This window comes from Pygocentrus nattereri, chromosome 18, assembly GCF_015220715.1.
Source record: "Pygocentrus nattereri isolate fPygNat1 chromosome 18, fPygNat1.pri, whole genome shotgun sequence".
Lineage (NCBI taxonomy): Eukaryota > Metazoa > Chordata > Actinopteri > Characiformes > Serrasalmidae > Pygocentrus > Pygocentrus nattereri.
The window spans coordinates 11,892,383-11,904,382 of record NC_051228.1 but is presented as its reverse complement, the minus strand read 5'-3'; the positions used below and the strand labels follow the sequence as shown (position 1 = coordinate 11,904,382).

At 34.8% G+C, this 12,000-nt stretch overlaps 2 protein-coding genes across 3 annotated transcripts; one reads left to right on the top strand and one right to left on the bottom strand.

Annotated features, from left to right (window-relative positions):
• Positions 1 to 220: 220 nt before the first annotated feature.
• Positions 221 to 5,516, bottom strand: LOC119266058 (coiled-coil domain-containing protein 106-like). The gene is made up of 5 exons (XM_037547656.1): positions 5,424 to 5,516; positions 3,599 to 3,694; positions 2,712 to 2,867; positions 2,392 to 2,547; positions 221 to 738 (listed from the first exon to the last, which is right to left on the bottom strand). The coding sequence occupies exons 1-5, from the start codon at positions 5,503 to 5,505 to the stop codon at positions 425 to 427; spliced, it is 804 nt and encodes a 267-aa protein (XP_037403553.1). The 5' UTR covers positions 5,506 to 5,516; the 3' UTR covers positions 221 to 424.
• Positions 5,517 to 6,058: 542 nt separating this feature from the next.
• Positions 6,059 to 11,348, top strand: LOC119266057. Of its 2 annotated transcripts, none has more exons than XM_037547655.1 (5): positions 6,059 to 6,317; positions 6,436 to 6,540; positions 7,573 to 7,672; positions 8,173 to 8,277; positions 10,837 to 11,348. In XM_037547655.1, exons 1-5 carry the CDS (start codon positions 6,103 to 6,105, stop codon positions 11,296 to 11,298), a joined length of 987 nt encoding a protein of 328 aa, XP_037403552.1. In that variant the 5' UTR covers positions 6,059 to 6,102; the 3' UTR covers positions 11,299 to 11,348. The 2 variants fall into 2 exon arrangements, with proteins under 2 accessions (XP_037403552.1, XP_037403551.1); XM_037547654.1 differs by having other exon boundaries at positions 8,170 to 8,277.
• Positions 11,349 to 12,000: the final 652 nt, after the last annotated feature.

Here is a 12,000-nt window from a genome sequence, read left to right as displayed (position 1 = left end):
CCAGGCATATTTCACCTGATATTAATACAGTCGTCTTAAGAATGCTGACATAAATACTTATGTATAGCATTTTAAATATGTTTAGTGCTGTAAATATGTTCAAGGTTTATTCATATTATGTCAGGACAATGTCATTTATTTCATAAAACATCTTCAGCGAGAACCGACATAAGCACTTAATAAATGTTCAAGTAGTGCTTCATAAAAACATTATTCAGTGTGAATGCATCATAAAGCCCTTATGTAGGTAGCCTTCAAATAAAGTGTTACCCAAAATTCTAAGACATCCTATTTAAACACAGGCTTTAATTACTTAACATTTCCTACAAACAATGTTAAGTAACAAAAGAAAATGACCACAAACCTAAATGAAGTTTACATATTCAGATGCCTTTGTATCACCAATATTTTATCAACTTAACTTTTATGTGAGCTTATACACAATTGGTAGAAGGAGGTGTTTCTTTTTCATTTCTAGAATTTGCTGAGCCATGTCACTAGTAATTGCTTGCCTACAACGTTCAGCATATGCTGACATCTTCTCAACTGTGTCATTCCATTCTGGCAAAGCAGCAAAGGCATCTGGAAATGCTATGTAAAGCTCTGCAATTGGAGCAGTTCGCGCAATCGTGTTTCTGTCGACGTTTTGCTTTTCAAACGCCCTCTTCATTGAGCCACATCTTCTGTACGACTTCAGTGCCAGCTTATAGCGTTTTATGACCCCTTCAATCGTCTTCACTGCAAAAAAAAAAAAGGCATGAAAAGTTATAATCCTCAAATACTGTTCAATAATCATATGCATGAATATATAAAACTACAGTCTTGTATCTTTGGAAAACCTGACTAAGAATGCTGGCAAAATCAAACATGTTTTTTTTTTTTTTTAATTACTTAAATAAATTGTGCTGTACAGTTAAAATGCCAACAACATAAATACTGTATTTCTATGTAACCTGACCAGCATGAAAATGTCTAATTACTTCAGTGGTTGGTAATATCACTAAAGTTAAAATTTCCTATGTCCAAGACACAAAGCGAATCTTAATGATCAACACATTTTGCAGCTATGGCAACGTCTAGGCCTGCAACTATTGAAAATTGTTTTGAAAAATCCATCATACAAAAGTAAGAAAAGCTCAAGACATGAACAATAACTGAACAATAATTGCTATTATTATTACCATCACTTACTGTTAAGTTGCTTATGTATGATTGCTGGAAAATATTTATTTATTATGCTCTTTATTTACAGTATTTTACAAAAGTTTGAATAGCCCTCCTCAAATCAGACTTGTTGGTTATGTAAGTGTAAATAAATGAACACATCCACTCTAACAAACAACTTAAATATGGCATATATGTGGCAATTTCTATCAATTTGCTAAATTTAACACATTTGAAAAAATTACATTTATATATATTTTAACTTTTGTAACATAACATATATAAAGTCTGCACACGGCACAATTTTTAAAAAAATTTCCAATCTGTCAGTGTCAGCAAATAACAATGATAGCAAATATTTTTTTTATTCCTTTGACCAGGGGTGTCCACACTGTCCCATATGGCTCTTTGCTCTTTAAATAAACTTTTTAATAAAAAAGTTTATTATGTAACACAGCAAAGTAATGAGAAAACATAACCGATAAACAATTTTTGTTGTTGTGGGTAGCATATAGTGCTAATCCAAGTAAACCTGTCCAGTCCAGTAAATCAGAGCATGCTCTTGGTGTTCAACAGGCTCAGTAAAGACTGGTGCAGGAGACCCAGTCTGGTCTTAATTTCCTTTTTGCTCCAGCTAATTAATTAATTAATGTAGAGCAACAGGAAACCTCTGTCCTGCCTCTGACTACAGCCAAGAAGTGTTTGCTTTGACAGAAAACAACCAAAAAGTGTTTTTTTTTGTTTTGTTTTTTTTTTACCTGTGAGCAGGTACTTTGCTAAGTTTAGACGTGCTACTTTTTGCAACAGGTTACTTGTTAGTGTTCAACAGTTTCCAATCAGAATACAAAAACACTCAGTACAGAAGCACATTGTAAAAGCCACTACAAATTTTCTGGCAAGGTTTTTAAAAATGTCTTCTAATGGTGCTGTACATTATTCTCAATTATGAAGACTTTGTATTAAATGACAAAGAACCTTGTATTGATCTAATTCATTTATTAAATTAAATTAAATAAACTTTTTTGAACGCATATTTTTTTCAGAACTGTGATTTTTTTTCCCACAGTTTTCTACAATATTGCTCTTACATTACGTTGCAGCATAAGACATCACTTAAAATGACCACTGTAGTAATAAGTCAAAGTAAACAGGAAAAATCAGTAATAAGGTGGAGTGAGAAAAGGAACCAGGAAGGGAGTGATCAGAAGAGTGTGCTTATTCACTTACTACGGGTCCTGCTGTTGCCAAGTTGAAGACTCTCGTTATCACATCCACGAGAAGACTTTTTCTTCTTTTTCTTTTTTGGCACCTCCTCTGAAGAACTGGACGTGTATGATGATGTGCTCGATTCGTCATCTGATGAAGTCTGAATGGTTTGCCTCTCTGGGTATACAATAATGAAATAAATAAGGGAGGAAGAAAACAAGAAAAATGCTGTTTTAAAGAATATGGATTAGGTTTAAGTCTGTTGTCATGTATGTATTATGTTATATGTATTAATTTACCCCATGTGTTACAATACATTGTTGCTGTTTTTTAATACATACTCAGCTGAGGAGCCGATGATTTTATCTGGCTGAGCAAAAATTCTTTGTCATCCTTCAGATCCGAATTCACTTGTTCCAGCATTTTGATCTTTTGTTCCATCAGTTCAACTTTGCCCCTCAACTTTTGAAGCTCCAAAGCAGCTGTGGGACACATCCCTACCATGAAAAAGGTAACCGTTTCAAAAAATTACAAGACATCTGAGACAAAAGAATAGACCTAATGGATCAAGTTTATCCATAAGCTAAGATAATATATTGCAGACACTGACTTTCCAGTCTGTCTTCAGACCTAATAAAAGACTCTGGGCCCTATTTAAAATGTATAGTATATAACTAAATGGAAACAAGCATATCATATTTAGGGCTATGTGGTACAAAAAGTTAGCGGATGGCATTTTAAAAATGCATTTGCGATGCAAAAAAAAAAATACTCAAATTCAACACTAGTCAAGGCACAATTAGAAAGAGAATGAACATAAGGTATCTTGAAAGTACCTCTCAGAAGGCAATATGATTTCTGTCTTGTTGTGTGAAATCTGTTACGCTGAATTATCTCACATTACTAGCCTAATGCTTTCTTTCACCTGGAACTTGTTTTCTTGTATGTGTGTAATCTTACTCTTAACGCCAATGTGAATATCCAGCTGTGAGGTTTTGATATAGGCAATCTGGGATAAATTGGTGGAATTTACATAGCTGGTCATTCTAATTCCTTACAAATTGCAATACCAGACCTCCTCTAGGAAAACAAATTCAGCTCAAATAGAGAGAAAGCTAGTCCTGAGCTCAGGTACTGCTAGAAACAAAAAGTCACTGTTGATAGGGCTTCATAAACAGAGTGTAAATACAATGTAACCCACTATGAAAAAATTATTTTGTATAATAACCTTTTTTCAGGGGGCTTGCCATCTGCAGCTTTCTCTTTTTAGGAAGTGAGGTGGATGCCTTGTCTGGGCTGGAGTCCAAAGCCAATGTCCTCTCATCTGTTTTATAGAAAAATAAAAAGAAGAGACAAGGATTAAGAGAGAAATTAAATGAAAAAGAAAAACAAGATAAAAGGATAGAATTTATGCTTTCAAATATTATCTATGCTTGCATGTGAAATGTACAAACAATATACATAAAGATAGATAGAAAGAAAATTATAAACAGCTACTATTAGAACACTCAGAATACTGTTAATATTCAACAATAAATGTTTAAGTCTTAGTTTTCAGCCTAACTTTGAGTGGAATTGTAAAAGCTGTCAGAAATCTACCAAGCTTGACAACCTAGACCTAGTTAAATGAAATGTAGGATATGTTTACTGTAGTTTGGAGTTTTTTCATTCACATACAGGCAATTTGTGGCTGAAAGAAACCTGTATTAATGAGATCAGTTCCCTTCCTTTCAACAAACGCACATTAAATCTACTTCTTGGGTGCTAACAGCTCCCTCTTACAGAGAATTTTTACCCTGATTTTGGTTTTGACCTGGCTTTGTCCTTTTACCTGACTGTAATATGGATGTCTTAAATGATAAATGTATATGCAATAAATAAGTACAGATAACAAGCGTATAATAGTAAGAGACATATTATGCTTTTTTAAAAAAAAAGACCTATTATGCTTTTTGTGCATGTAAATGGTCTCCAAAGTCATGAATTCTGTCAAATCGAAGTTCAGAGGGAGAAAATCTCTCCCACAGAAACCAATTTTCTCGGCTGCTCAAAATACCTTGTTGGTACTCCAGCCTTTTCTCTGTTACAAAGTGATGCCATCCCATAACACAATTCTTACTGCCTGCCTACCGGCAAGCTTAGCATGCTAATACAACATGGTAAAATGATTTAGTAATAGTGACGCATGTAAATCTATTCTAGTAGACCTCAAAAATAAAATCATGAACACGGAAAATGAGCATAAAAGGCCCCCTTTCACAGAACAATAATCTGTGGTTTATATCTTATTTTCAGTTTAATAAATTCAAACTTGTAAAGATCCCTGTTGCTTACTTTACACTGCATGTGTTGCAAATAATTAAATAATAAAAGTTTCATTTTAGCTTAAAAGTAAGCAACCTACCTACTTTGTAACATTTATTTAATCTAAAATGAACTATGAGTAACCATAGTTTTAATCCCTTACACTGAAAATGTAAACTATTTATATATTAAGTACAAAAAGCTGTCAGCGAAACAACTTCATAAAATGGCATAATAGTTCATATTACCACTCTGTGAAACAACTATAACTGTAGATGTGTTGATTTTAACATTTACATAACATTTTTAACATTAACAAATACGAAATATGAAGTATAGAAGATGTTTTGCTATGCAGACACCTTTCATGTGTATTACCAAACTCAGCTGTAAGGTGATGGTAGTTTGCCTGTTTTACATGAGGATTTTTAATGCGATTCTATTTATACTTTATAATTCTAATTTTATTTAGAAAGCTTTTGTACTTCACTATATTGCATATTACATACACTTCATCTCCAAATTGCTGTACACACACTAAGATACAGAATGAAAGACCTTCATAAATTCATATTGTTCTGTACAAAATTGCTATTCAAAGAATTATAAATGAGAATCATGATTTCAGTTTTAAGTCAAAAATCATAAGTAAAATTGAATGAAAAATTGTGCAGCCCCATTTAAGTAGCCCACATAACCACATACATGTTAGTTAGTTAGTTTACGGTCTAATTTATCTAGCTACTGACCTTTCTTGATGGATAATGACTGGGGCCGTGGCAGCAGTTTCTTTTTGCCATGCTGTGGTCTGGAACATGAACTCTCGCCCATGATTATTTCCACATCTGTTTTTGAGAAATAAAGTTACTTTACTTTATTTAGCCTTAAACCAGCCAGCTGGCCAAATACGTTGAGTAACTGTTACACACCGTTTTGTGGAGGAAGAGATGTTCCTGGTTCCCCCTTTGGCTCCTTTTCAACGTGTTCTTTTGACTTAGCGCGTGTAGTTATACGATTCTGTTTCTCATAATCACACATGAAAGAAAATAAGATCACAAAAACATTTTGTTTTTGTTTTGGCGACCCCACAGCCCAAACACACTCAGGCTCATGTTACCACTTGCTAGCTAACATTTTGGTAGCCACACCTAGCGAGCTGGCTACCACTGTGTTAAGCAAGGCTATCTAGGAACTCAAATTCACAAGACACTGCACATTGGGACCTACCCTAAGAATACGACTACGCTGTATCTATAGTAAGAAACCATTATATGCGACCCTAAATTATTACTTACCATGATTTTCCTTTGCTGCAGACTAAGCGGTAAAAACATGAAACGGGAAATAATCGCATGCAACTAACATTACCGCAGAATACAAAACTACCGCGACACACGTGGTACGAACTTCATTTCCCAGCATTCCGTTATGCTTAGACATCTAGAGCGCGTCCTTCTGCCTAGTATGGCTCGTTTAAGTGAAGATATTCTTAAACTTGTACATCAACGGGACACACTTAACAACAGGAGAAGAACTGTGAGGTGGATGCAGCGCCGGGGAATACTGAAACGATCAATGCGGTGCTGCATTTGCACACGTCGTATGCGACTGAGAGAAAGCGCGCGCAGTGATGGTCTTACCTGGTAAGTGGCCTGACTGCACTTTGTTAGATTTCATAAACCATAACATTGCCTAGACTCATTTTGGCTCACAACACAGTGAAAATAATAAACTGATTGACCGTTTAATGTTTGCCTTAAGGGTTTGCGGAACAAACCACAAAGCAAAGAAAACATCAGTACGTTATGGATCTGTGATGTACAAATCTCGCAAATCCCTGGCAAGATGGCTGATGTTCATTTACAGGTAGCTAGTTACACTTATTTCTCAGCGCTTCTCTAGAGCTCGATGAAATTATCATTAGCGTTATTCATGACTTGTTATTTATGCACGGGCTGGCTTTTAGAGGATGTCATTGGCCCATATACTTGTTTTTACAGTGTAGTAGGAAAGGAGAAAGCAATAACTGTTGACTGTCATTGCCGCCTGTCCAAAGTAACATTAACATTAGGTTACTTTATTTACCAAAAGCCAGTGGCATTTGCTTTAGTCACAAACAGAATGAACTTTAGCGACCTTTCTGATTACCATAGTCACCCCTGATTGAACTTTACCTCCATATTTCGATATCTTGATATCAATTCAAGGTTCGACCTCTGCCTGAAAATTAAAGTTTAAAAAGAAACAAAAATACAAAAAATGCTTGCTGGCTTGCGTTTGTTTACATTTTTATGATTACAGTTACATATATACAAGATCCTTAGCAGATAGAAATTGAGTTATTATAGTTTAAGTTTATTTAATATTATTTATTTAATATTTAGTTTATATAATATTATAGTTTAATTAATATTTTCCAAGTTTGACTTTGGCTAATGATCATCCAGTCACATAAGTTCAGAATTACTGAGATAAAGTTTTATTATAACAGTCCATTGTCCAGCCCCTTTAGCTAAAGTTTGAATAATATTAACTTGCCACTGTAATTATTTAATGGGGCATTTATTTAATGCAGTTTTTCCAGAACAGGCCCCACAAGTACTATCCTGAAACAACTCGGCCTCTCCCTTCACTAAAATCTGTACAAAACCACTGTGCCTATTAAAAAATTAATCTGAAATGAATGAAAAATTGCAGACTGATTAGTAATTGTATTTATTTTATTGTTTCATCCCACTGTGGTCGACTGTGTTATGGTGGTGGGCATTACTTTCAATGGGGTGGAACATTGAAAGAACAAAAGAATCATCCCCAACTCAAATGTAGACATTTATAAGTTATGTGTATAAACTTGTGGGTTATTTGAACTAATGTTTTACCCTCTTACATCTAATGTAGATTTTCTCAAGGTCTGCAGCTAAGACAACTTGACATGCTTGAAGACGGGATTGCTGGCAGTTCAAGAACGCTGACCAAAATGGCACATACAGTAAGAAAGGTCTGTTTATGACTGCTTCATTATATATAGTTCCCTATCCAATAAATAGGTAAATCAAATTTGACAGGTATTGTTTGTGCGTTTTACAAACAACTCATTGGTGATTTAGGTGAATCGGGTTGTGACCCAGCCAGAAGTTGAGTTATATGTGGTCCATCACTCCCTGAATTAAAGCTGGGAGGCAGGGACAGATACAGTATTTAGCCTATACAGTGAAAAGAAACAGGTACTACTTAAACATGTCAAGTGGATAATAAATAAAATACATTACACAAGCACAATTTTTTTTTTTTTTTAGGTTTATTTGTTTTGTGTTAATGCAACATATTTTAGTCATTTGCAACCAATGGACTCACCTAAATCAAGCAAATACAAAGCATAATTTTTAAATTGTATTTTTTACATTTTGCAAGGGCTTAGAAATGGGAAATGGAAGTATATTCCAGCTACAATATTTATACAATATGTGGTTTTGTAATGTACTTCTCTATGATTAGCAGGTGTGCATGAAAGCTGTTTCCCGTCTTAAAAGCAAAGGCATGAAGGTTGGAGGTCGACATCACTTCGTTGTTCTAGATGAAAGTAAATTCTCTCACAAAAGGAAGGTAATGTATTATTTTACTAGATGTGTGATTAAGGTAATAGAGTTTTTTCACATCAAATGCTGTTTGATTAGTGTTTTGTGATCTGGAAGAAAAAGGATTCACAATTAAAATCAGTGTTCGTAAGGTTCCTGCAGAACTTATGATGGTAATGTAAAATAAATACACCAATCCAAATCCAATACTTAAAAAAAAATTTTAAAATTGAAAAATGTGCTTAAGCTTGGGTTATGAAAAACATTGCAGTTTTTCTGTAATCATTTTTATTTTATGAAATATGTTCATGCGTGTTAGTACATGATGTTAAACATTATCATTCTCTAGCAGGATGGTAACCCTATGCTATAAACAATAACCTTACCTAAGGGCCTTTATACACCAAATGCAATTTCAGACAGTGAAAATGTGCTCTTTTTAAACGTTTTCCATCGAAAGTCAATCTCTAACCAATCACAGTCATCTCTGCTGTTGGCATGGTGACACACCAGAGGATGAATTGTTTTTCAGCAACTGGAACATTTAACAAGTGCCAAAAGGATCAGAAACTCCAAATGCAGCTCAAACTGGGTTACGAACATCTTATATGTGGATGCATCATATGTATTTTGGCAAGAATGCAGCAAATTTTTTCAGCGAATGATAGTTTACATTTGTGTAAGATCCTATGAAATAAACTCCCAGAATCCCCAAAAATATTTACACTATTTCAAATTCTTCAACAATAACACAAAATATGGTAAATTTAGTGAAAAATTTTAAAGACTTTGGGCATAAATAAAAATGCAGTATACTCTGACTAGCCACTTAATCATTAGGTATACCTACCTTGTATCGGTCCTTGTATCGGTCCATTTTATCAGCTTCACTGAAGATCTATGTGCGCTTTGTAGTTCTACAGTTACTGACTGTAGTCCATCTGATTCTCTGCCCCTTTACCCCCTTGCATCAGTGGTCAGGACCCCTACAGAGCAGATACTATTTGGGTGGAGGATCATTCTCAGCACTGCACTTACATTAACGTGGTGGTGGAGTGTTTGTGCATGTATGCTGCGCATATTTGATCAGACACAGCAGTGCTGCTGGAGTTTTTAATTACCAGTTAACAATGTCCTGTGTCCTGAAACTGAGCACCAATGAAAGACTGAGGATGACCAACACAATCTATGTGGCTTCAGATAAATTATGATCAAAAGCTTTCCATCTCCAAAGTGGTCCAATAGGTTAGATGTGTCTAATGAAGTAGACAGTGAGTGGACACTCACAAACTGTATGATCCACTCATACCAGCACAGCACAACACACACTAAAATACAACTGCCACATCAGTGTTACTGTAGTGCTGTGAATGATCCACCACCCAAATAATACTTGCTCTGTGGGGCTCCTGACTACTGAAGAACAGGGTAACAAAGTATGCAGAGAAACAGATGGACTACAGTCTGTAAGTGTAGAACTACAGAGTGAAACTATATGGTCAGTTGATCTGATAAAGTGGACAGTGAAAATACTAGATAGGTGGACCTAATGAAGTGGCTTATAGACATATAGGAGGTGGAGCCAGTGAATCAGTAAGTTGGCAAACATTATTATAGTTATCAGTACAATTGCGTAATCTATGTCTACATGACTTGTATTTAATATTGAGGCTGTCTGGGTATCAAGCTGACCTATACCTCACCAGTGAGCTTATGTCAGTTGCAAATGTCAGTTTTATTTTGTGTACTCTTGCTGTTCTTTTTAGCTGTAAAAACATGTCTGGTATTGCTACAGGTATGCATGAACACAGGCATTGATATTGCCTGGTCAGAAAAAATGCAGAGCCTGTGAACTATTGGCTTTGACCTTGGATTTTTTTCTTGTTTTTTTTTTTTCATTTTCTTTTTAAAAACACCAGATCAGCAGTATTTTTACAAATTCACAAATATTTACCATTAATTAAAAATGTTTTATCCCTGAGCAGTAGCTAATAATTAATTACCAGTAATTTTTGAATAATGTTTTTGTTAAGCACACACAAGCCCTGCAAGCTATATGTGCTTTAACTGATTCAGTGAAACTGAATATTAAATAACATAAGTAACTCAACATCCTTTTAGAATATACTGCTTCACCTAATGGCTCTCTGCTCACATAATGGACACAAGTGAATGTGTGTTGTTGATGTAAATTTACTAAATATTTTCATTTCAAAGCAGCACCTGACAATTAATTTGGTAGTGGTGCATTACTTTGAAATTGTAAATGTAATAAATATACAATTAAAGTATTTCTATAAACATGGCCCACCAAAAACTTAATTTTAAATACCAGATACATTGAGGGCCCAATGGCCCAAAGTGAATTCCTTATTATCTGTCTGACCCTGTAGGAAAGTACTGTCTGTTTAAAATAGTTACTGCGGTTTCAATGCTATAGAAATATTGTAAGATAACAGTTAAATGTCTTACAGTCCATTGCTGTATATTTACATTTCTTTGCTTACAACTAAGCTATTAATAATTTACTGTAAATAGATTTTTTTTTACAGTGCACTACCTCTAAACAAACTTTTTCCTCCTCTAGTACAATCGAGGACGATTTGGCAACAGCTGGCGTCGCAAACGGCAGTGGGTCTTCGGTATGCTGGAGGTCGGGATAACTACTAGAAGACCAATCCTCAAACTTGTGAAAACACGCTCACGCCGTGTTCTTCTTCGTGTGATCAGACACCATGTCAAACGTGGAAGTTACATAATGAGTGATGAATGGCGTGCGTATAGGGGTCAGCTCAGTCAGTATGGATATCAACATTTCTCTGTATGCCACAAAGACAATTTTGTTGATGCCAGGACAGGCAGCCACACTCAGCATATTGAACGTGCTTGGCAGACATACAAGGTGGACATATGGCGTCATAGGGGTAATCGCACATCTAGACTGCTTAAGTACCACCTTAGGTTGATTGAATGGCGGTACTGGCTTGGAAATAAACACCCTGAAGGTCTATTGGGTAGACTGATCCATGATTTGAAAAAATTCCAATGATGGATGAAGGTTAGGATGATTTGTTCATTTGTATCACTATTTGGATACTAACACTCCTCTTTGTTTTCTCAGTAAAATCAGTTTTGCGACAGGTAACAATTGTAAAATGGACTACGGCTTCACTCAAAGTGATTGTTATTGCAGATTTAAAGATGGAATGATGTTAATTTAAATTTTTTCAGCATGAAATGAGTACATAGCGAATTACTAATTAATTGAATGTTATTGAAATGTAATTTCAGTCAAGTTACTATTCTAAGTGTCAGATGTATCTGGGGAAAGAAATTTGTAAATTGATACTAGTTTGGAAAATATATATATGTAGCATATCTCATATGTAGCATTCTATGTAAAAAGTGTTTTAGCCATAGGTTCCAAATAATGTCTTATATTAAAGCTCAAGTACCTTTTGTACATATGATTGTCTTTACATTAAATATTAAATGGTACTCACTTAGTTGCGGAAGAAAACATACTTGAAGATATTAGAAATCATGGTATTTGAATAAGGATTTATAAAAACATTATAAACTGTAAAATGGAACTCACTTTACTTAAGGGCCAGAGAAAACATACATAAGAGCGTCATGGCACTTGAATAAGGATTCATAAAAACATTATAAACTGTAAAATGGAACTCACTTTACTTAAGGGCCAGAGAAAACATACATAAGGGCGTCATGGCACTTGAATAAGGATTCA

Bases quoted from the DNA above. Each gene is read 5' to 3' on its own strand.
- LOC119266057 (XM_037547654.1), top strand. From the start codon at position 6,103: ATGCTTAGACATCTAGAGCGCGTCCTTCTGCCTAGTATGGCTCGTTTA. The intron at 6,318-6,435 runs GTAAGTGGCCTG...GTTTGCCTTAAG, and splicing joins CGCAGTGATGGTCTTACCTG to GGTTTGCGGAACAAACCACA. The intron at 8,278-10,836 runs GTAATGTATTAT...TTCCTCCTCTAG, and splicing joins AATTCTCTCACAAAAGGAAG to TACAATCGAGGACGATTTGG.
- LOC119266058 (XM_037547656.1), bottom strand. From the start codon at position 5,505: ATGGGCGAGAGTTCATGTTCCAGACCACAGCATGGCAAAAAGAAACTG. The intron at 2,548-2,711 runs GTATGTATTAAA...TTGTATACCCAG, and splicing joins ATCATCGGCTCCTCAGCTGA to AGAGGCAAACCATTCAGACT. The intron at 739-2,391 runs GTAAGTGAATAA...TTTTTTTTGCAG, and splicing joins TGGCAACAGCAGGACCCGTA to TGAAGACGATTGAAGGGGTC.